We start from the raw sequence: 23,504 nt of genomic DNA, 5'->3' as shown, positions 1-23,504 counted from the left end.
TACAGAACATTGTGTAAATAAGGCGTGAATATATTTCAAAATGTTGAATAATAAAAAATGTTATTAAGAGAGTTAAAATGTCTTGAGAAATACACACCTTTCGAGTAAGTTTTACTTTTTTTCTTTAAAACAAGAAATTTAAAGTCGACAAATTTTTTTTAATAAATTATATTTAAATAAAATTATTTTTTATGCATAATTATTGTTGATTTTAAAATTCCTAAGATAATGTCAAAAAAATAAATGACAAAAAAAATTAAATATATTCTAAGAAAATAAGTGTTCTTTCATACACACAACTTTGCCTAATAATTTTTTTATATTATTAAAGGAATTCCCTTTTGTTCTAAATGATAAAAGGATCCATTTTCTGAATATTCAGAATATCATAGCAATTGTAATATGATCGTAGTATCGTGCGATAACAAAGGCAGTACGAGGGCACTGATGCACGTGCTGTAAAGTATGTATTTGCGAGTCATTTCTCATAGTATTCATCACAGAGAGATGCTATTATTAATTACAATTAAAAATTAATAGAAAATTTATATTATACAAATATACATAAAAATTTATATATAATGAAAATGTTTGCATGACGTATTTTCTACTTTTAATCATTCTTATAAATTTAAAAACGCGTCACATTTTATAAGTTATAATTTGCCAGAAAATCGCACAAAAATGTAAAAGATACATAATTCGTAAACCTATTGTGCACAAATTTCTTAAATCGTCTCGATTAAGAAAAATGCATTTTTATTAATCGAAACCGCGCTTAATATCTCAGAGCTTAACAGGGATTGAAATGACTAACAATAAGCGCGATGCTTATCTTCTTCTTTTCTTCGCTTATCGCGAATATTATTCTCGTTTCGATGAGACGGGAATATAACCCATCGTCTGGGATATTCTATTATAATATGAGCGACATTTTTGCGACGTCACCGATCGAAGAGCGAGAGGATATGATGGCTTATTCGTTGATAATATTATGTAATACCGACACGCGATTAGGCATGCGTGTTAATAGCTTTATATTTAATTAAAAGCTACTTGAAAATTGTGCGATTAACAATTATAACAGTCACGAAGGTAAACGGCTAGAAGGTGGCTTTGTGGCAGTACTTTTCACGTAAAAAAAATATACGTTCTTAATTAATATCAACTGGCGAAAGAAGCCATCGCCGATTTTCAAACAATTTTTAATTCCTGCGTTGAGCAATTACTGGAAAACGATTGAGAGCTTTATCTGTCTTTGCACAGCTTATTCAAACATATTCACGTAGATATATATTATAAATAGTAGAAGATTATATGTGAGATAGTATTTTCGCAAAGAATATATTAATCGTGTCAACCATTTTAAACATTATATTATCATTTTATACAAATTGTTAATAATTTGGATCGTACCTTTATTCTTCTACTTTATGCTTATATTTGAAATGAATTAACGACAGAAATAGTATATTCTTTCTTATTCGCCTTTACACATTTAACGGTTTAGTCTATTCTGAATAAATAAAATTAGGTTTAATATTTGTGGAATATTAAACCTAATTTTATTAGAAAAAAATTGAAAAATTTTGTATTATTTTAAAATATTTTAACTTTCAACTTTAAAATATTTTAATATCTTAACTTCAAATTCTTTTTTTAATAATTTTGATAGAAATGTATAAATAAACATTCGGAAACGATATTCCTGAGTAAACAGTAAGCAATTAAATGATGTCTGAAGATTTAATTTCTTTCGATGTCAAAGAGGAGCTTAGCTTCACGTGGATTTCCGCGTCAAAGCCACTCGAGGAAGACGAGCAGCACGTACGAGAGGAACACTCTTGAGAAGAATGTGCTCGCTCCCCTGACACACATTGACATACTCGTTAAAATAACGACATAATGGCTAATTCAACGATAATCAGTGCGAACTATAGCGTTCGAATTAGCATCGAAGGTGAGACAAGATCGATGCGCGGAGAGAAAATCTGACAGAAGAAAGAAGGAATGATATGATCATTCCGCGTAATCATATTCCAATTAATTCTTCGTGTTTGAATTATTATTGTACCGTTTACCCGAGTAATATCATACCCTGAAGAAATTGCATCCACGAGTATATATTATAAAAATAATGTGTGAGAGAATTAGCGTACAAAGTATATTATAAATGTATTATATAAAAAAATCGATTTCTTTCACGCACACAATGATTGTTTAATTAAAATCTGATAATTTAAATAACTTGGTAATTAATAAAATACATTAAGTAATTAATTTGAATTAGATTTTTCATATAAAAAAAATATTTCAAGAAACAATATAAGAGAGACAATTCAATTCTCACATATGCATAAAATAATCGATAAATAAATATTTTATATAATACAAAGATAAGAAGAAATAAGTATTCTTATTTGTGCCCCTTATATTTTATCTCTGAATAACAATAATATCGCAACATCATTTTTTAATAAGCATAAAATCCTTCATCTACTTTTTTTTCTCAACTATATTTTGTCATCGCTCAATAATTTTTTTTGTTTTCATATAATTACTTTCAACTGTATATATACGTATTAATAAATTCCATTTCTTTAAAAATTGTTACAGTATTTTTATCGGTTATATTTTATCATTGTTTAGTGATGAAGGATGGCGCGCGAATTGTCAGTAAATCGCAGATTCGCACACATGTAAATCTATAATAAATTGACATATAAAATCGCTGATGCGGTTTACGCGCCGCGTGCCGCCATCTTGCTGCAGATGGGCAAAACGACTCGACCTGGTCACGGCTAGCTCGCGATCGATCGTCAAAGGGTGCGTCCAATGATTTTTCAGCTGGTGTGTGCGGTCTTCGGGGAAATTAGCATATGCGACTCACAGATGCCTAAACGATACATCAAGTTTCGAGAGATTGAAAATATTATTTTCCTTTCAAATTTATAATAAAATATGAATACGATAAAAAGATTAAATGTCAATGTTATGATATTTTGAGATGCATTTACAAATGTTAAAATTTATTTAATATTTTTAATCGCGACATGCAAAGTAAATTTTATCGCTTTTTTGCTGAAAATTTTATTCAAATGCCATCCTTCTCTTCGCAACTTTCAAATGTGAAATATTATTCTGGCATTAAAATTAAACTTCTATTCAAAAATGTAAAAAAACCGGTTTTTTTTTCTAATAAAAAGAAAAAAAAATGAAAAAACGTTTCTTTTCAAACAAATAAATTTTTTTTATATATAATGTATAACATAATATGTATAATAATATGTATAATAATAAAATATTCATTATTTTATACATATATATTATTAATTTTCTTTATATTTTTTTGTAAACATAATAAAAAAAGAAAGTTCTTATATTTTTAATTTATTTTTTTCGAAAATAATTTTAATGGATTGATTGATGATGAGACTTTTGCGACAAGTTATCATCATATTCGACCTGAGTCGGATAATTTTCAATTAGATACATAACAAAAATCTTTATTAATTTAAAATAATAATTACATAATTATGGTCAATTGGAATGTGAGCTATATTTAAAACAATAATAGTTAATTCAAATTTAATATCTAAAAAATTAAAAATAATGAAAAATCAATTTGCAATAATCAAAATATAAAGATATTAAAAATTTGAAAAATAATAATAAAGGTTACTATATAATAAAGGCTATTAATATCGCACCTTATTTTATGATAAAAAATTCAACGTGATGCGTTAGAATCGATTAAAAATTAGCGCTATAATCCTTCATCTCAACCTAATTTCAATCGCTTAATTTTCTCTCAAATACGTTTATACGAGAACATAAAAATCGCAAGGCAAACGCGATATTGAATTCTTGTACGATAACGTATATCAAGTTACTTAAAGCTGCCGACGCGACATTGCGACGTGTTTATCCCATAAATCGTTCACTTACAATCCACTATGCGCTCAATAGTATGTACCAACGGCGAAAGCCCCGTCATCGGTGGGAAGGGGAAACGAGTTTATGATATGGCCGCCATGGACTGCATTTACTCCCGTGGATTTCTCCCTCTCCGTTCTCGACTGGTCGTGACCTTGACACAAATTCGCACCGGAAATTCACGAGATGTACGTTTTCGAATTTATCGACAAGTTATGTTTTTTTTTTCCTTTTTTTTTCTCGCGTCCCCGTCGAGAATTTTGTCGAATGTCTCTCGTCTCATGTTCATCGAATCCTAATCGCATCCGTTTCAAAACCTATGATGTAGTCTATTGATAGCACAGGTCCTCTATAAGCGCGGTAACATGCACGTAATTATATTCAGGGCGTTTCCGCTCTCTTTCAAGTATTATTTCTGGATATCGAGGTACACACACATAGAAGTAAGTAGAAAAAAATTAAATTTCATAAAAAATAGTTATTTTTATGAAAAAAAAAAGCCTCGCTTTTTTTTCAAATCTTTTTTCCAGATATTTAATACCTTTATATTTTTATGACTGCAAATTGATTTTTCATTATTTTTAACTTTTTATATGATAGATTTAAATTAAATTAATTAATTTATTATTATTTTAAATGTAGCTCGCATTCCGATTGGCTATATAATTATGTAATTATTATTTTTAATTAATAAAGATTTCTGTTATGCATTTAATTGAAAATTATCCGAATCATGTTGAGTTTAATGTAATTTGCCGCAAAAGGCTCATCAGTCCATTAAAATTACTTTCGAAAAAAATTAACTAAAATATAACAACTTTAATGTTTTATTATGTTAAGAAAAAAATTAAAATAATAAAAATAATATATTATAAATATAAAATAATGAATATATTATTATTATACATATTATATATCATATATTAAATATAAAAAAATTAAAAAAAAAAAAAAATTTTCAGTAAGAAACAATTTCTATACACAGAAGAAACAATAATTGCTTCATTATCTAAATACAAACGCTTCTCAAATTATAATCGACGAAAAGTCTGATCTATAAGCTTCAGAAACGATAGAGTTTGGTAACAAAAATTTATGCTTGATTTAATTTCAAGAGTATATCTTACTTTAAGACTTCAAGATACTAAAGTTTAAAACCAAGTACTTGCACGTGTGTGTGTGTAAAGATTGCGAGCAAACTATCGTAAAAAAAAAATTGGCTCACAGTTTGCCGAAGAATCGATAAAATTAGAAGTTAACTAGCGAATTTCTAGGGCACTCGTATATATAATTCCACTCGCTTCCCCTCGTGTTTCACAGTGTTTCAAAATCAGAATTAAAAACCGAGATTTACATCCGCTCCACTGCGCGGATGTGCGGAGAAATTATCGGTATGGCGGGGTGAAGAAAATCGAGATAATAAATGGAGAAATTACGCGCGGCGACCACCGGAAGTTGATCGATTCAAAATTATATACACGGCGCCGTATTCGTGTCACAAAGAGCTGGAGATATGCGCGGGCCGCATGCACAATATGTGGCGAAATACCGCAAATAACACTGTCCTATCATATCGCTTCACGCTTCGAGAGAAGTTGCGATTTCCGTATAAAGATGGAATATTCGAGGAATGTATAACCACGATAGTATGTAATATATCTCGCAGGGACGCAGAGTTGCGCGCGAAACCGCATCTCGCATGCAGCTAGACAAATTGTTTGACACATGATACGCAACCTACGCAAATTTTGTAATTACGTTAGCGTAACGATACGAGGCGCAACATATGTGTATATTCAGGGATTTAATATTTTTGTCAAAATAAAATGTGCCACATACGATTACGTAAGATTAAGCAACACTTAATGGTGATAAAAAAATGGAATTCATTAATTTTATATAAAAGAACCGCATTATATAAATATTCGCAGTTCATAATAACTAAACAGATATGTAATTAATTTTTTTAGAATCTCGACTGGTTATTTAAATGCGAATGTGAAGAAACGAATGAATTATTTTTTAAAATAAAACTAGACAGCGAATAATGTTGTTTAAGGCCGTTTCAATCTTCAAAAAATGAATTCATTTTCTAGATTTTTTGCAGCGCAACAATTTGATATTTTTCTCTTTACATTATTAATACAATATTATTAAGTATTCAAATTTTTAGCTTAATTTTTTTTTTAAGTTAGGCAAATATTCGCATAACTTAAAAAAAATATATTTTTAAGCTAAGAAAATTTTTATTTAAGTACTTCATAATATTGCATTAATATTATAAAAAATTAAAATGTTTTTCAAATCGTTATGCTGCAAAAAGAATCTAGAAAATATCTTATTTTTCAAGAGTTCAAACAGATATGCCCTTTTAAGTATGAAGATTAAATGGTCGATTCGTTTTCAAAATTACCATTTTAGCCGCCGTAAAAATATACTTCGCTCAAGGTGAAGAAAAGACTACATATCTCGATTGATTTCATTGAAGAAAAAGCGAGTTGAATTCCATTTCGGCCACGAGGCCGAACCCTTCGATTGCGCAATACCACGTGCACATTGGAACGTTCTAGACGACTACTCGATCAATCGTGAGGAAAATTTCTCGGTAGAATCGCATACTAATTACTCACGAAGTGACACACGCGTCGCGTCCGCACAATCAATGTCACGTGCATGTTTTTTTTTTCTCTTTTTTTTCTCAGAAGAGATAATCATCACACGCGCTTGCTTTTTCTTCTTCGTCCATCTCTGACGAGAAACCTTATCTCGAGACGTGATTTTATTTTACAGAAATACTTTACGCGCTCTCCGTAAAACCGTACATAGATTAGTGTCGTGACGTATCGCGACGTTTAAAGGCCATTGCGCGTGAAAAAGTTTTAATCGCAATCGTAAGATCGTAAGCAAATCGACCAATCACAGTTAAACAGTCTTATTACATAGTTAGAATGCTGGATTGTAATTGGTCGATTTGTTTACGCCTTTACGATTATGACTAAAACTTTTTCACATGCAATGGCCTTTAAAGATTTCGCGTCAGAGTAAATCATTCAAAATGTCTCTCCAAAAACATCGTTTCGAATTACTATAGCAAGGTCGTTCTCGATAATAGCGAATAATATCTGCCTAACGAGCGGATATCGATGCCGAGAAAAGAGGGGGAAGGAGAGATAGAAAGAGAGAGAGAGAGAGAGAGAGAGAGAGAGAGAGAAAGGAGATATTTCTGTCGCATAAATTTGCCCGAGAAAATATTCTTGGCCTTTTATATCGTTTGAACGTTCATTGCGCCAATCGAGCGGTCAATCTATTTGAAGAAGCGCGTATTCTTTTCCGATAATATATGTGATTTAATACGCAAGTGAGCAGAAATAGTTTGAGAATTTATAAATTAAAGGCTCTATATATAATCGCGACACATACATGCATACATTATAGGGAAAGTATTCCAAAGATCCGCCCTTTCTCTTATTATTTTCTATCTTCATCTATATAGACTATTTCCAGACTATAGTTTCCTACAATTGTGAAAATTTAAATATTGCGTAAACATATTCGTAAATATATTCATAAATTTCTAAAGTTTATTCCATTTTTATCTTTGTGAATATTTTCAAGCAAACATGTGCTGCGTGTGAACGGTTCATAATCCGCCATAATCATGCCATGACTTCTCTCTTCGATAATGGCTGTAACTGTCGTGAGTCACGCCGTTCAGTGACACCTGTACCGTTATATTTACATTTTCCGAGGTATATGTTGCTTAAATTGAGTAAAAAGTTCAACAAAATTATCTGTTAGATACACACATTTTTCATTTACATTCCTCTCTGACGCTTCGTATATCGTGAATATATTGCGTAATTTATAGCCCTACGCATATACAGCTACGCATATAAAAGGGGAGACTAATTGTAAGAGAAGCAATTGATTCATGTCGCTGAACCAAAATTCATCGTAATATCTGACACAATAATTCAATATTAATTAGCAGGCGTAGAAATTTCTAATTTTATTAATTTTAATCGACTGTTAGTATTGAATTTCCTATCCGTATATTTTTTTTAAATCTTTATTTTATGTTTTAATTAAAATAAACAAGCAAGTAATGAGTATTGAATTAAATTTTTCACAAATTTGCAATTAATAAAGTCATTGCTTTGTGTTTCGAAATATTTCAAACGTTATTCAAAGTTACACAATATTGAAAGTCTTGATAGATCTTGAATTTTCAAGTTATTCATCGTTTCAATCTCTTATGTATTGACAGGTATCGATAAATGTTTCTACATAATTAATAAATAAAATAAAATTTCTTTAAATAAAATTTAAAACATTGACGTGTTTATTTATATTTATAGTACCTCAATATGTCTTACTTTCTCTACAGTTCATTAAAATATTCACGACCTTTCAAGATGTTTCAAGATCAAAATTTCGTACTAATTCGAAGCATTTTTTTTTCATCACTAGATATATTAGAGACATCGCGAGACTTAACGCGGGAAATACCGATTATTCCGTGAGCGATTCAACGGACGGATTTATCGAGGCAGGGAGGGCGTGGTTATTCCGGACAAAGCGACGTTCCTGCGTGGACGACGACGTGAGCGACGTATGGCGTCGCGACGAGTCTCGCGAGACGACGATCGGAATCGACGTCCGGGTTCCGCGGAATACGATCGGTGTTCCAGGGGAAACCTCCGTCGTAGCCGCGGTAAAAAAAAGAAAAAGAATCCGTCATGCGGCCAAAGCTTGGAACGTCGCTCGAACGCTCGTCCGCGACACGCTTGATGTTCCCCAAGCGCGGTCCGGGTCATCTCCTCTCCTCTCCCTCGGGAGAGGAGGGGGGGAGGGGTAGAAAACCGAACACGAGGAAAGAGTGTACTGACCTCGGTGCCTAGCTTCCCCTTGGACGCCATCTTGACAACAAGCCGGTGGCGCTCGGGCTGTCCGCGACCTGACGTTTCCTCCGGCTACCTGCTGCGCGCGTCGCGGCGCGTGTTGCACTCACACCGCGCCCGATGTCTTCCCAACGATGTCTTTCCGTACACTATACCGCGTAAGAATAGAACACACCCGTTATAATCCCACCGTTCGTGGCACACGCGCGAAACGATCGCATGCAACTCGAGGACTCACTTCGCTCGCTCCGCGAACGAAACAAACCGACGAACAACCGCTCCCGCGCGACCTCCAACGAGCGAACGCCCGTCGAACGAGAGAAAGAGGGAGACGGAACGCACACACACGCGCGAGCGAGCGCGCACACGATACGCGCGATGTTTTGAGGACGAGTAGGGGAGGGGAGGGGAGGGGAGGGGGGAAGCAGGTGGGATGAAAGGAGAGAGAGCGAACGACGCGCGCGATGACGTCACGGCGCGCTTCCTCGCGTAATACTATCGGCGGGGAATCTCACGAGCTTACAGCGTGATCTCGCGATCGCCGCGACCGATCCCTTTCACTCTGTCCGGCGGATAATTTGCGACGATAGTGCGACGCGCGTGCCGCTAATTTTCCCTCGCGCCCGCCATCTTACCTGCGTTATCGCCGTGAATGTTGCGTCGATTCGCGTCCGCCGGCGCAACATGTGTCCCCTACTCTCGACTCGTCTCGTTCTCTCCCTTACTCTCTTTCTCTTTCTCGCGCGAAGACGCGGTTTACGCTACCGGTTTCAAAATCTTTCACACAACACACACACACACATACACACATATATATATATATATATATATATATATTATTCGTAACCTGCGACATGTAGATATTTGATATTTAATTTGTACAAAATGTATTTTCAGATCCGTTCGAAAGATCGTCTATCATCTTGTAGCGGACATCGTCTATCATCTTGTAGCGGACATTTTCCAAAATCCATTCTAAACTTGGCTGCCCATACATAGTTACAGCAACAACAGTTGTTGCTAACATCTCGAGTATCATCTTTGATGATACTCGAGATGATCTTTCGATTTGAATCAATATCTCATATACACTCATACAGCACAGAACATCGCTGCAAACATGTTAGCAACATTGTTGCTGTAACTATGTATGGGCAGCCAAGTTTAGAATGGATTTTGAAAAATGTCCGCTACAAAATATTTTGTTGGCAAAATATCAGCAGAATCCTCTATTAGCGAGATCCGCTAAGAATACGATCTGCTCGGTTCCTGCTATCAATTTAAACTGGGGCTCATAATGCGAGTGCAGTTAATTTTTTTGCGCAATATATTCTGATTGAATCTACTGTCAAATTGCCAACAAATATCCAATAATTTACTTACTAGAATTATCCTCCAATATTTTTATATTGAAGGATGCGGCAACATATATTATTCGCCAAGAGAGAGAAATGTCTTTTTTTTTATATTTTATATAAAGCTGACGCGCACGCGCGCGACGATCTTATGAGTGAATTATTAACGCTAGAGATATCACATAACGTGATATTAATCGCGCGTAATTTGAATTTAAATTATTTCAGTGTTCAAAACTCGCGATTACAGTTCAGTTTGAACTATTTAATTGGATATTTATTTGTTAACATCTATCTCTTTTAAAGTTTAAAAGATAAAAGATCTATCTCTTTTAAAGTTTGAAAGATAAAAGAAAATGATCAGTTTTGAAGAGATACTCTATATAATAGTTATCAGCTTTCAACAAGTTTATCGTAATTTTATCAATTAATCATTTCTATATCATCTGTCACATACTTTTGTTTGATCACCTTGAAGAAAAATTAGAAACAGTTCACGAAAAGAAAAATTCGCGAGTAGAAAAATTTATTTGACGAGTTATTTTGTTACATCTCTGATTCGACATTGTTCAACGATTTTATAATTATATAAAAAATTTAAGCGTAGAGATACAGTCGCTTGTGTGTGCGATTTAATTTGATTTTTGTTATTAGTTTATCGGATCAGATCGAAATTGCCATCGACAGATTTGAGTCAAATCAGACATTTAACTGCATTTTTATTTATTTCCTTAAACTTTTGAAAGATAAAATCTTGCGATAAACATATATATCTTAAAGCTCGATTTTATTATTTCGATCGCATATGTCTTATATTGGACATAAAATACAAAGTTTCACTATATTAAACAATCGATATTTGACATTATAGATACATTGTAACAAAAAGATAGTGGACAGAATTATTTTGTTTGTACTTTGTTATCATACGCTTTATCATAATCTCGATGAGAAAAAAAAACCTATTTATTGGTCACCTTCAAATCCACATTGAAGCAAACCTGTACATTCTTTGTCTCGTCGAGGAGGCTGAATTCGATGTTTATAGTCACACTCGGATAACTCTTAGATATCGGCATATTGAGATTGTACGTGGCCTTTGCGTCCTTCTTCAACGGGCATTCGCCATTTGTCAGGGACTTGCAGGCATCCTGCTCGGGATACGGATACTTTATTGTGGAACCCATAACCGTAACTATTACTTGCGGTACGAGCGATTTCGTATCGGCATCTGTACAATAAAACGTGCATATGGAAAAAAGGCTGATTATAATACAACAATTACAAACTTTTTGACATTTATGAGAATTTAACACTTTATAATTTTTTTTTACTTTATATACATACACATTTTTACTCTATGCACTAACATTACTTACTAGCGACAAAGTCCCACTGCGCGGACAAGTTAGTCCCCTTGTAGGCGACGCAGGGAGAACTATCACATCCGTCTATCCTTAATTCCAAAGGCAGAGGTCCGTCGTCGCATGAAAAATGCGGCGTGCTCTGCAGGGACGCGACGCAGAATGCGGCGATTATACAAGCTGCACATAGGTCAATATTATAGTCAAATATAAATTGTAATTTTCAGAAACTCTATGTATCTATCAGAAAATTAAAATTAACGGCAAGATTTACCAAAGACGAAAGCCTTCATGGTGGCGTCCTCACGAGAGAAATGACAATCGATGTGATTTTCGGTCAGTGAGAGGCGGCTATTTATTCGCCCGGTAATATCTAATCGAACACCTGGTTGACCTAAAATCTGATAAGCTCGGGAACGAATGAAAAACCTATCGAAATATTTGATATCGAAAGCTCGATATCAAACACCTGTGTCAATGATGTTGCAAGTTTAATTTTATCAGTCAGCACACAAAGTAGTTGCGCACTTGAATGACTCAAATAATTTGTTAGCAATAAAGTAATTATTGTTTCTGATAAATGTAACAATTTTGTAGAACTACATTACAACTATTATACGGGGATTACATAGATATAGATTGACTAACTCAACGATTTCATAGAATTATTCTTCTAAAAAAAATATACTTGCAACAGGAATCAATTTTGAGGACAAAAGAGAGGATACATATATATGTTTTAATTATTATTCCCATTTTATTTGTATATTGAATTATATATAAATATCATCTCTCTCCAGTTTTTTAAAACATTATAATATTCTTCTCTTGAACGAAACGCAAGAGAAAATATTGGATTTTGAAAAAGTATTTAATAAGATAATAACAATGATTTATTGTTTGTTGATCTGCCACGATGGTGCATTGACGAAGTTTTGTACTAATCGATCACGTATCCACGTCGGAGTGCTTTTAAATAATATTCGATAAAAGAAGTATCTCCATGGTTCGCATCTGAAAATAATAAAGTTATCATTATTTTAATGTATATAATCAATGCGAAAAAGTTTACCTGTATTTTTTTATTTATAATAACAAAATATAAATCTTTGGAAAAAGAAGTACACACAATAGAAATTATCTATGAAACATATCTCAAACATTTTTGACGCCGATACAACGAAAAAATTTCATTATTCGATCATTTGCACAATAATTTCAGTATTATATAGTAATATAAATTTTAGTATTATATAATAAAAAAAAAATAATAAAAAGATAAATCACTACCTGTAAATCGCCGAAGGATAGACATCAAGAAGAGCGCTATCAAAGGTTTCGTAGATTCTCGGATTCGATAGGAGTGTTATGTTGTCTTGATTGCCAGACGACAGGCTTGCCTGGGAAAAATACTCGGCATATCGAGCGAAATAATTGCCATAAAATTGTTTTGCTTCATCCGACATATGTTGTTCCATTTCGTCAAAGAACAATCGTTGCCGTCTCATGATATTACTTTCTGATATAAAACCACCTATTGTACAAAGAGAAAGAGAGAGAGAGAGAATTTTATTCAAGTTTTTCTGATTTTTTATATTTCGGATTAATCTTGTTGATGAAAATAAAAATCACAAAAAAAGAAGAAAGAAAAATTTGGATCGATTAAAATACAAAACATTTTCAAAAAATCTTTATTTAATATATAGTATTTAATGTAATCTGAAATAAATTAGAGTGTTTATTTCATATTTTGTAATAAAATAAATTTATTCATGAAAGCTCTCTCTTTGTCAAATAGCTTTTTCTCAACGCAGATAAAGTTATAATCTTGAATTAATAATCTTCTTTGCACTAACCAGGTATAAAATCAACTACATTGACGCCGTATTTGCCGACTTCTACCCGAAGAGCGGTGGTCCACGCGTGAAGGGCGGCTTTTGTCGCCGCGTAGATGCTTATACCCGGCAAAGGATCAGCGGCACAATGGCTGGACACGACGATAATTCTGCTACCGTTCTGCCGTATGATTGGCATCAGTTCCCGCGTGATTCTCATCGTTCCCAAAAGATTGACATTTATCTGATTCTCCACGAGATCCTGCGTCTGCCACTCGAACTCGCCGAACACCATCATCCCCGCATTATTTACCAATACACGCAGCACTACAAGCGGGTTGGTAAAAGAAATTTACAAACTGCAAGCTCTTATTTTATATCTCTACGCTTTCAATTTTTCCGTAGAATTCTTCTAAACATATGCAAAAAATTTCGGGGGTTGATCTCTTGAAAAAAAGTTGGCCTAAAAAATCACCCCTCCAAATTTTTCGCACATGTTTAGGAATATCTTATATATTGCTCACCTAATTGCTGTTCCTCCAACAGTTGCTTGACTCTTTCTCCAAATCCTCGAACGGATTCTGCATTCGTGATATCGAGTTGGTGAACGATGATACCTTTATTCTTTAATGATTCAACAGCAGCATTGGGTTTCAGCATCACAGCTGCTTCGCGCACCCCGGCTAAAACTGTTGCGCCCTGAGCGCGACAATGCATCGCTAAGCTGTAGCCCAAACCGGAATTGCAACCGGTTAGAATGACAAGATCTCGCGACTTTATTTTCCATCGACGTTTAGAAATATAGTACAAGGTAACACCACCTGAATGGAAGAGAAGAACGGTAAGAAAAATCCTCAACTATATTCATCAATCTTAACTTTTTAATAAGCACTTTTAAACTTTCTATCGTTGAAAAAATACAGAAAATCGAAGTTATATTCTATTAAATAATATTAACGAAAGAATTTTAATTGAAACGTTCTTAAGATGTTTTTTTGTTATTTGTTCAAATTTTATTAAAATGGTTAAATAGAATTATTTTTGCCATGAAACTTTTGTAAAGAACATTTTTTAATATCTCGAATAATTTTCGAGATAAAAAAGAAATTCCATATGTCTCTTCAAATTTTATGTCGATTTAGAGAAAATTCAAAGTACCAACTTCGATTCAGCAGAGTCAGCAAACGAAGCTAAGAAATATATAATATATCAGCTAACGTAAGCGAGCACAAATGGATCCTCTTACCCAGCGAAATCATCGAAAGCACCGCAGCCATGCGCGTGTAACCGGCCTCCACGAAGTACGCGAGATTGCACGAAATTGTCGCAGCGACTGGCAAGGCGGTTGAATTTCTTCTCCACCACGCCATCCATCTGTTACCGTATACTTCTTTCACCGAGTTCATCTCTTCAATTTATGCTGCTGGTCACTCTAGCCTGGGTATCCGAGACACGAGACCAATTTATTAGATCAAGCACCTAAACTGGTCTCCGACTGTTTACAATCTTTGTAAATATCTTGTAGAGTTTAATAATTAAAAAATACGCTCTTTATACACCATCGTATCTGTGTAAAAATATTGCGCTCGAATATATATTTACATTGGTTTTCCGGCCGTTTTATACTTACATATGAATTTGTACGGAAGAGTGGACACACGATCGGACGTGTATATCGCTATGCTCGCTGGATGAAGAAAGTAAATGTAATCCTGCGCGATCGCCGGTGCGACCGGTCCCTGTAGGAGAAGAAATTTGACCCTCGATCCACCCATCTCGTATGGCGCCGCCGGGCCCGCTGCTTTTCGAAATAGAATACACGGTGTGGAGAATTTGTATTAAATATTAATTTTTCAGTTATCGATTTGATACATCGCTGTGTGGGAGTGTTCGAGAGAGTTGCAGGATATTCAACTTCGATTTATTCGAAAGAGATATAGTACATTGAATCTTCGTTTCACACTATTAAAGAAGAAGAATACATTAGTAAAAGATAAATTAATTTTTATATTGTTATCTTTTATACATTGTCAATTTTCTGATTTTTTCAAAATTATCATTGATAGTCAAAGTTATTGTTGTATTAAAGTCTCGTGTTTTGTTATTATAATATATAACAAGCAATACCTTCAATAGATTTCATAAAATAATATGTTATTTTGCAAAAGAATAAAATTATGTACTAGTTTCGAATAAACAACTAAATAAAAAAAGAAGAAGAAATATAAAGGCACCGATAAATCATCTTATGCGTACGCGGTTGTGAGCATTTTAATATTTCATGGGAGGAGATGTTTACAGGCACACGACTCGGTTCATTTAAATTTCAATAGTCCACATCGAAGAAAAGTATACGGAATATGTTGCGCTTCTTTTTTAGACTTATGTCTTGAAAAGATATCAAAATAATTTGGCTACTTCTGAGCTTCTACTTTAAAAAAAGACGTTTTACAAAAAGATCGATAACATTACCAATAGGAATTAATTCGTATTACAATAGTATCAAATAAAAACACAAATATACAAAGAATAATAGTTGATTTTAAAATACGGAATATAAATGTCTATGTATACAAAATATAATGTATATATGTATTATATAAAATATAACATTATATAGTACAACGCATAAATTAAAAAAAAAAAGAATATGTTGTGCCATTATTAAACACAGGCGCACACGCACACAGACATACACACATACACAAGTATGTGTATATATATATAATGTAACATGCATTTCTCATTCCTATGACAAGTATATGGATAGGATAAGTAAGTTTTTATGCGGTACAACATTTGATGCGATAATTTCGTAGTTTATAAATCGATAAGCCTTTACAGATTTAAATATACAACTTTGATGTAAGATATAATTTGCATAAAAATTAACAAACGTTACATATACCTATAACTTACACTAGAAATGTCCTAATTGTCCCATAAATTTCACTTTTTCATGTATTGCAAAGCAATTGCACTCGCGCTTCTCTCGCAGTTATATATCTCGTCATTGCTATGTTTCTCATATTTCACATGACAATCGATTGTCATCGATTTCGCGTAATGCACAAATATAACATTACACAGACTATCCACCAAGCTTCACATTAGGATTTGCTAATACATTGAAACTCGGATCACCATCCGTCGCCATCCTGCCCAGCCATGAAAAGAGCAGAATAATCCCAACAAAGAATAATATACCGATAAAGATTATTAAGGCATATCTCTTGTACAGAGATCCCGCGGTTTTTCGTCGCACCGGCGCTCTCGATATCAGTTTCCACCATCTTAGGAACCATTCTATGGCGGATTTTCGCTGGTACTTGTTCTCATCGTGATCAAAAGACATATCTTTCGGATCGTCATAAGCTTCACATACCTTCCTAGATGCCGAAGTGGATAATCCAAGAGATGATTCAATATTTACGATTGAGTAAGGCGGGCCGATCTTCTGATTATTCGCATGTACATTGCTAACGGTGGAATTCGAATTGATGGTACTATTTGTGCGAGACGTAGCAACTGTAGGAGATGCTGGTGTAGCCACTGTGTGGTTTTGGAAAATAGTGCTCTCTACTGCTATCAAAGGACGTTCTTGTTCCAATTTTTGTTCTCTATCGTTGCTCAACTATAGAAAAAAAACATTATATAGCAAAAGACAATATTCTTTGGTGCTCGTACAAAAATTAATGCAATAGATACCAATGGTAAACCAAGACCAGCTCGAGCCCAATTCACAGTAGCCAATTTTTCCCTAAGAACATCTGCAACTGGTGATACTAGTTTAGGTTGCGGAAAGATACACACTCGACACGTGGGACAAGTGTATCCTGCTGGCGCTGTGGTTGCTGGTAGATTCCTGGCATATTGGTCCAAACATACCCAATGATACATGTGATAGCATGTCAGTCTCACGCAATCACCATCGCTCAATTTGCCAGAACATAATGTACAAATTGGATTGTAGTCATGGTCATGGAGCCATAACAAATATGACTGTACTATACACTGTAAAACACATGTAAATTAATCATACATGATTATAATAAACTGTTTGATAAGAATGTACAAAGAATAATTATTAAAAGTATCTACATGTCAAAAACGTACCTTTGGATGATTCGTGACCATGCAATGTTCGCATACATTGACACGATGCTCAAAACAAAATTGATTCGTTACTCTTCTTTTCGGACATTTGCACAGACCCATGTTGCAACGTCGTGCGAGAAGATCGAAACGACGTTGAAACACGGACAAAATATGCCTAACTTGATACCGCTTTATCGGCTCTCACTATATGACATATCGAGCCTCAAAGTAATATCACCGCTTTATTTGCGCAGCCTACCATATACTATCACCGGCCACGTCGTCTGACATTTCTTGCCGACAGGCGGAAACAACCAATGGATTCTAAGTTCCACTATCCGTCGTCCAATCGCTGTTTCGCGATCAGAAAATCAAAAATAGAGAGCAAGAAAAAAAATATTATCAACTAAAAAATAAAATAAATATGTAAATATAAATCAGAAATTAAAAGTCGAAATATCGCTTTGAATCTCTAGATCGGTATCCCTGTAATCAATATTAATTTTTTCCCGCGCTATGATATTGACAAGAAAAGATTTCTAAAAATCTTAGAAAATTTTCTTTTTCTCTCTTAAAGTATTTATATTTAAAAAAAAATGGAACCTGGACATATTAGTGAAAAAATAGTACTATCTTCCGAAAAAATATAGATATAGATATTCGTAAAGAAAAATTACCATATATGGAAATATTATATGTCGGTTTATACACACACACACACAACACACACACACACACAACATCTAATATTACTCACCACGTATCTCGTCGGCGTCGCTGTTATATTCGCCCAGCTGGCGCTTAAAACAGCATTAACTATAAGCGAAATACGGGAGTTAGCTATCTATATATCTTATATTTTATATCATCTGTAGCATTGGGAAGTTTAACAGATGTCAGATCGCGGTCCAACGCAATTAGTCGTTTGATCAGGTTTAATTTCAGAATCTAGAAAACCTAATAAAACAAGATAACGTAAATATGTCAGACCCAGAATTAGAATCACTACGACAGCAACGGTTGATGCAGTTGCAATCTCAATATAAGGTAATTGTCACGAAAGTCCACAGGAAGTTTGTAGCTGAGAAAAAAATGTTTTAAAATTATATATGTTACTCGTCCTTTTTGATAATTATTAACACAACATTTATAACATAAAAGCATGTATATAATAGATAAATGTATATAATAGATTGAGATTAGGTGTAGTATAGTGTTTTTTGTATATTTCATAAGAAAATTTCAAATATGTATATATATATATATATATATATATATATATACATATTTGAAATTTTCTTTATATATATATATATATATATATATTTACATGTATATTATTATTCTAGGGTAACAATGTCGATAATAAACAAGCAATGGAAGAAAGAATGCAACGTATGGAAGAGATGAAACATACTATATTGGCTCAAGTATTAGATCAGTCAGCTAGAGCGAGATGTAAGTTATATCATATAATCTTCTTTTTTGATATTATCAATACTTAGCAATACAATAGCATTGATATCACAGAGATACTTGTAACATACAAGTATCTTAATTAATAATGTGTATATTTATTGATAGTGAATACGCTTTGTCTTGGAAAGCCAGAGAAAGGAAGAATGGTAGAAGAAATGATTTTAAACATGGCAAAAAATCAACAACTACCTGGGAAGCTTGGAGAGGAACAGTTGATCACTTTACTTGAGAGTTTAAATCAACAAACGCAAAGAAAAACAACTGTCAAAGTTAGTAATCATTATAGTTGTGTATCTAATAACAGAATTAAACATTATCAAAATTTTATTTTATTTTTTCAGTTTGATAGAAGAAGAGCAGCTTTGGACTCAGATGATGATATGGACTTGTAGCAAATGTACAAATTTTATATCTAAAATGTTACTTTAATCAACAAAATTTTGTCTTTGATTTGTGTGCACAGTTGAAGGTAACCTTTTTCATATGTACTTTTATGTTTAGTTGTATTTTACTTTTATGCTATAAAAATAAAAGTTATTAATGCCAATATGGCAGATTTTGATATAGGTATAAGGGGAGACTAATTAATATTACATTCCTTGGCAATAAAATATTTCATATATCCCTATGTAGCAATGGTAACAAAACAGAAATGTTTATTTTTATTTTTTATTTGACATATAAATATACATTCAGCAAACGCCTAACACGCGCAAGAGAGTATTTTTCCTTCTCAAAGAAAAATCGCACAATCACACTTACAGACTATTTAATATTACATTCTTTGGCAATAAAATATTTCATATATCCCTATGTAATAATGGTAACATAACAGAAATGTTTATTTTTTATTTAACATATAAATATACATTCAGCAAACGCCTAACACACGCAAGAGAGTATTTTTCCTTCTCAAACAGAAATCGCACAATCACACTTGCAGTCTACACAATACAACAATTTCACATATACATATATAATTTACACAATTCTAAATATATTATCGTTATTTGTCCATATATATAAAAAAACAATGTTTGATGCTTAATTCGATCTTTCACACATTATGTGAACAATCGTGTCTAATATACAAATTTTTGATATATCTTACACTCTCTTTTTTTAAAGCTATGTTAAAAGACAAATTTTTCCGAGTATATCCATATTTAACTCGGTTGTATTGTCTCATGGAGTACGCGTCATTTTTTTTAAAACATAATTACAGAAGAAATTAATACACATACACAAAGATAGATATACCAGAAAGAAAAATGTGTGGAATGTGTTAGCGATATACATTACTGTATAAAAATATTTAGAGTCTTAAAAAACTGCTTTGGCAAATTTTTCTTAAAAACATATAATCAAAATTGTTCATTATGCTATGTATGATAAAAAATTTCTATCTCGAAATTATCCATATAATATACATTCATAAATATTTTCAATCATTCTTCATATGACTAGTTCCAGCATTTTCTGAAAAAAAAAGCACAAAGTGATTATATATTTATTTTTTCTGTATAAAAATTAATAGATTGTTTCACGATAAAGAAATTATACCATCTTCTTCATCATTTGCGTCTAAAATATCTGGACAACAAATGCCATAACAAATTAACGATAAAAATCCAACTGGTAATCCGACTAATACAGTCATCAAGATAGGATTGCCCTTCCACATTGAAGCCAGAGTAGTTTTCAATTCAAACCAAGTTCTATAACTACGCACTAGCCAATTGTTTCCACCGTATCGCTGAAAATTCATCATTCATAATAGATTCTTATTGTAAATATATTCTTTTAACAGCTGGCAGAATTATTAAGATATAAAAGACATGTACCGGAGCACTTTCATTGCGAATCTGCTCTAGGAACAATTCTATCACGTATGGAGTCAGTTTCTCTGTTTCATCCTCGGGAATATGATGGTGATTAGTAGTTGTATTTATCACAATTAAGCTCGGTAAAGGTAGTACCATCATCGCTATGCTATTGACTAGATCAGGACTAGCTATCCAACCAAACTGAAAATGGCTGAATACAACTATGATGTTAATTTATATCCATGTTTCTATCAAAATATAATGCTATAAGTGCAAGTAAACGTACTCGTGATATTTCTCCCGTTTGCTCTTAATCACAGACTCAACCATATCCCTGAACTCCAGCATGTCAGGCGCGACGTCTTCTAGCTGATTTTCTTCCACTACTGCTAAAACAAGATTCTTATTCGTTAAGAATAATTGATTTATGTTTCCTCTGGTCACTTTCGGAAACGTCGGGAAACGTTCCGCGTTCACCCACTTGTAAAGCGTCTCGTTCATTTTCTCTATATCACTTAAATTATGTCCTGCAAATCGAATTAAACATTGATTACTGATAATAATAATAATAATAATAATAAATATCTCTTTCCTGCGATTAATTCTTACCAGTGAAATTGTAATGCGAACTTTCCTTGTACACGAATAATGCCGGAACATTTTCCACAGGTGCGTGTTTATTTACAACGCTCGGATGAGATTGATAAAAGAATGCATGCGGTTGAAATATATTTGCAGTCTTGTGATAAAGTTCCTGCATTTATGTAATGCATTTAGATACATGTAAATTTGAATTTTTCAAATTGACTTTATAATATTTTCATAAAATTCTAAAAAGATTTTACCCATAGGACTCCAGATTTACTGCCCACATATAAGAAATAGAGATCGCGTTCTCTCTTTATAGTATCAAAGCTCTGAGGTCTCGTTATCTCTTGCACGGGAGGACCGCTTAGTCTTAAAGCAAATTTGACTATTTCATCTCTAGTTCTATCACCGTGATATACATATTCTTGATCACCCTTTAAACTGTAAATTGAAGATATTGTATAAATATTTAGTGGTCAGAGAGAAAGGTGTACTTACAATAGAATGGTAGGAAATCCTTTAATTTTGAATGAAGTCGCCACACTGGTAAATCTAGTACAATCCACACGTCCCACTCGTATTGATGTTGCATGCAAATGCTGAGCAACATGAGACCAAATTGGTTCCAATCTTTTGCAATGCGCACACCATGGCGCATACATCTACAGAAAATGGAAAAATTGTTATATATATTTGAATACATAATAGGAGACATATATGCTTCATAGGAACTGAATATACCATGACTAGCCATTGTCCATCTTTATGTATATCCAGAAATCTGAAGGAAGCAGATATATTAGCATCTTCTTTGATTGAATTAATTGAATAGTATACGATATTGCTGGATTTTTTACCTATCACTCAGCTCGATCACCCGCGAGCCTGCCGTGTGCATCAAAATTGCTGAAAAAGCTAAAATGTAATTGAATGATAACAAGTGCTTACATAGAAATATTTCTCATTGCTAAGATTAAGCGAAAATCAAGTGTCAATCAACAAAAATCAAATTAAACTTATTTATCAAAGTTTCATTGAAGATTATTGTATTTTACTATATATATGAATGTGCACGCTCTGATGAGAAATAAATGTATATCTGTCATTGAAGTTATATAAATGAAAGAATCATTTCAAATGCTTTATTACTTAATTTGAAATAGATAAACAAATGTACATTTCAACTAAGAAATTAAAAAAGATATTTTTTGCACGTGAATAAAGTCGAATTACTCAAATTGAATTAAATATTCGTTTGGCTGATAAATACATAAATTTATACAAAGAGATACATAATAAAATTGAAATGCAAACAAATATGCTACATTTTCTCTGCGCATACAATTATAAATTATAAATTATAAAATTTCTATATATAGTAATCAAATTAGACGAATGTCAAGCGAATCGTATGTTATCGATCGGCTGACGTGCAAGATTACGTCGCGCGCGCAAAATAATTACAAATCACATAATGCATTTTATTTTTTATAGACAAAGGCAACATTTTTCGGTGTGTGGCTGACAGCCACTTACCATAGAAAAGCGTAACAAAAGAGATTCGCATTAGGGAAACCATTCCGATTGCAGATTCGAGATGTCAAGAGAGTAGGAAAGTCAGCCTCCTTCATCTGATCCTTCGGTAACACGAATGTGTTGAACGAGAGTGCATAATTTTCTTCCGATACACGCGGACGGACGTGTTTGCGACAAGTATTTTCCGTCTTTTCCGATTGAACTCGTCACGCGAAACGATCGAACGCGTTCTGATTCTGTCACATCTCGTATTACGTATATACGACGCGACGTTAATTCCGCCACCGGCCAGCTGTCTTTTAACTGCGCGTTTCTGCACTTTCTGCTTTTAAAACAGTGCTTTAAAACGAGACAGAGAATATATGTCCGAGTTTTGAAAAAGGAGGAATATAAAAAGGTGTAAGATGGATTTAATTACATGCAGAACCGATGCATACATGTAGGTTGCATTCCGTTTCACGTATAGAGCGCATAGATTGCTTGGAAATCTATAATATATGTTACGTGAATTACAGATTTTCAGGCGATCTATGCGTTCAATGCGTGAAACGGAACGCATCCATATATTGCTATATTGGAAGAGTAT

At 33.3% G+C, this 23,504-nt stretch overlaps 6 protein-coding genes across 10 annotated transcripts in view; 1 reads left to right on the top strand and 5 right to left on the bottom strand.

The window, feature by feature from the left end:
* Nucleotides 1–9,096, bottom strand: part of LOC126853437 (sodium/potassium-transporting ATPase subunit alpha) — a 63,835-nt gene extending 54,739 nt beyond the window's left edge. Inside the window, exon 1 of one of the 3 annotated variants that reach the window (XM_050599191.1) lies at nucleotides 8,826–9,096. In XM_050599191.1, coding sequence (XP_050455148.1) covers nucleotides 8,826–8,855 — 30 coding nt within the window. In that variant the 5' untranslated portion in view covers nucleotides 8,856–9,096. The remainder of the gene's footprint in view (nucleotides 1–8,825) is intronic. The other 2 variants (XM_050599190.1, XM_050599193.1) reach the window with 2 other exon arrangements.
* A 1,617-nt stretch (nucleotides 9,097–10,713) lies between these two features.
* LOC126853506 (NPC intracellular cholesterol transporter 2-like) lies at nucleotides 10,714–11,988 on the bottom strand. The gene is made up of 3 exons (XM_050599324.1): nucleotides 11,831–11,988; nucleotides 11,572–11,736; nucleotides 10,714–11,423 (listed from the first exon to the last, which is right to left on the bottom strand). The coding sequence occupies exons 1-3, from the start codon at nucleotides 11,847–11,849 to the stop codon at nucleotides 11,155–11,157; spliced, it is 453 nt and encodes a 150-aa protein (XP_050455281.1). The 5' UTR covers nucleotides 11,850–11,988; the 3' UTR covers nucleotides 10,714–11,154.
* A 305-nt stretch (nucleotides 11,989–12,293) lies between these two features.
* On the bottom strand, nucleotides 12,294–16,055 carry LOC126853474 (D-beta-hydroxybutyrate dehydrogenase, mitochondrial). 2 transcript variants are annotated; one of them, XM_050599274.1, is made up of 6 exons: nucleotides 15,022–16,055; nucleotides 14,638–14,828; nucleotides 13,916–14,212; nucleotides 13,413–13,718; nucleotides 12,847–13,090; nucleotides 12,294–12,570 (listed from the first exon to the last, which is right to left on the bottom strand). In XM_050599274.1, exons 2-6 carry the CDS (start codon nucleotides 14,795–14,797, stop codon nucleotides 12,450–12,452), a joined length of 1,128 nt encoding a protein of 375 aa, XP_050455231.1. In that variant the 5' UTR covers nucleotides 14,798–14,828; nucleotides 15,022–16,055; the 3' UTR covers nucleotides 12,294–12,449. The 2 variants fall into 2 exon arrangements, with proteins under 2 accessions (XP_050455231.1, XP_050455232.1); XM_050599275.1 differs by lacking the exon at nucleotides 15,022–16,055 and having other exon boundaries at nucleotides 14,638–14,846.
* Nucleotides 16,056–16,189: 134 nt separating this feature from the next.
* Nucleotides 16,190–17,840, bottom strand: LOC126853484 (zinc finger protein-like 1). Its single transcript, XM_050599287.1, has 3 exons — nucleotides 17,508–17,840; nucleotides 17,100–17,405; nucleotides 16,190–17,025 (listed from the first exon to the last, which is right to left on the bottom strand). The coding sequence occupies exons 1-3, from the start codon at nucleotides 17,607–17,609 to the stop codon at nucleotides 16,483–16,485; spliced, it is 951 nt and encodes a 316-aa protein (XP_050455244.1). The 5' UTR covers nucleotides 17,610–17,840; the 3' UTR covers nucleotides 16,190–16,482.
* Nucleotides 17,841–18,284: 444 nt separating this feature from the next.
* Nucleotides 18,285–19,515, top strand: LOC126853508 (programmed cell death protein 5). Its single transcript, XM_050599328.1, has 4 exons — nucleotides 18,285–18,536; nucleotides 18,839–18,947; nucleotides 19,074–19,237; nucleotides 19,310–19,515. Exons 1-4 carry the CDS (start codon nucleotides 18,471–18,473, stop codon nucleotides 19,358–19,360), a joined length of 390 nt encoding a protein of 129 aa, XP_050455285.1. The 5' UTR covers nucleotides 18,285–18,470; the 3' UTR covers nucleotides 19,361–19,515.
* A 125-nt stretch (nucleotides 19,516–19,640) lies between these two features.
* On the bottom strand, nucleotides 19,641–23,313 carry LOC126853464 (protein disulfide-isomerase TMX3). 2 transcript variants are annotated; one of them, XM_050599249.1, is made up of 10 exons: nucleotides 22,919–23,313; nucleotides 22,240–22,297; nucleotides 22,124–22,163; nucleotides 21,881–22,044; nucleotides 21,640–21,823; nucleotides 21,404–21,548; nucleotides 21,081–21,321; nucleotides 20,813–21,005; nucleotides 20,532–20,724; nucleotides 19,641–20,447 (listed from the first exon to the last, which is right to left on the bottom strand). In XM_050599249.1, the coding sequence occupies exons 1-10, from the start codon at nucleotides 22,959–22,961 to the stop codon at nucleotides 20,413–20,415; spliced, it is 1,296 nt and encodes a 431-aa protein (XP_050455206.1). In that variant the 5' UTR covers nucleotides 22,962–23,313; the 3' UTR covers nucleotides 19,641–20,412. The 2 variants fall into 2 exon arrangements, with proteins under 2 accessions (XP_050455206.1, XP_050455207.1); XM_050599250.1 differs by having other exon boundaries at nucleotides 19,642–20,447; nucleotides 22,240–22,288; nucleotides 22,919–23,312.
* Nucleotides 23,314–23,504: the final 191 nt, after the last annotated feature.

Source organism: Cataglyphis hispanica, chromosome 12 (genome assembly GCF_021464435.1).
Source record: "Cataglyphis hispanica isolate Lineage 1 chromosome 12, ULB_Chis1_1.0, whole genome shotgun sequence".
Classification (NCBI taxonomy): domain Eukaryota; kingdom Metazoa; phylum Arthropoda; class Insecta; order Hymenoptera; family Formicidae; genus Cataglyphis; species Cataglyphis hispanica.
This window is presented reverse-complemented; position numbering and strand designations above follow the sequence as displayed.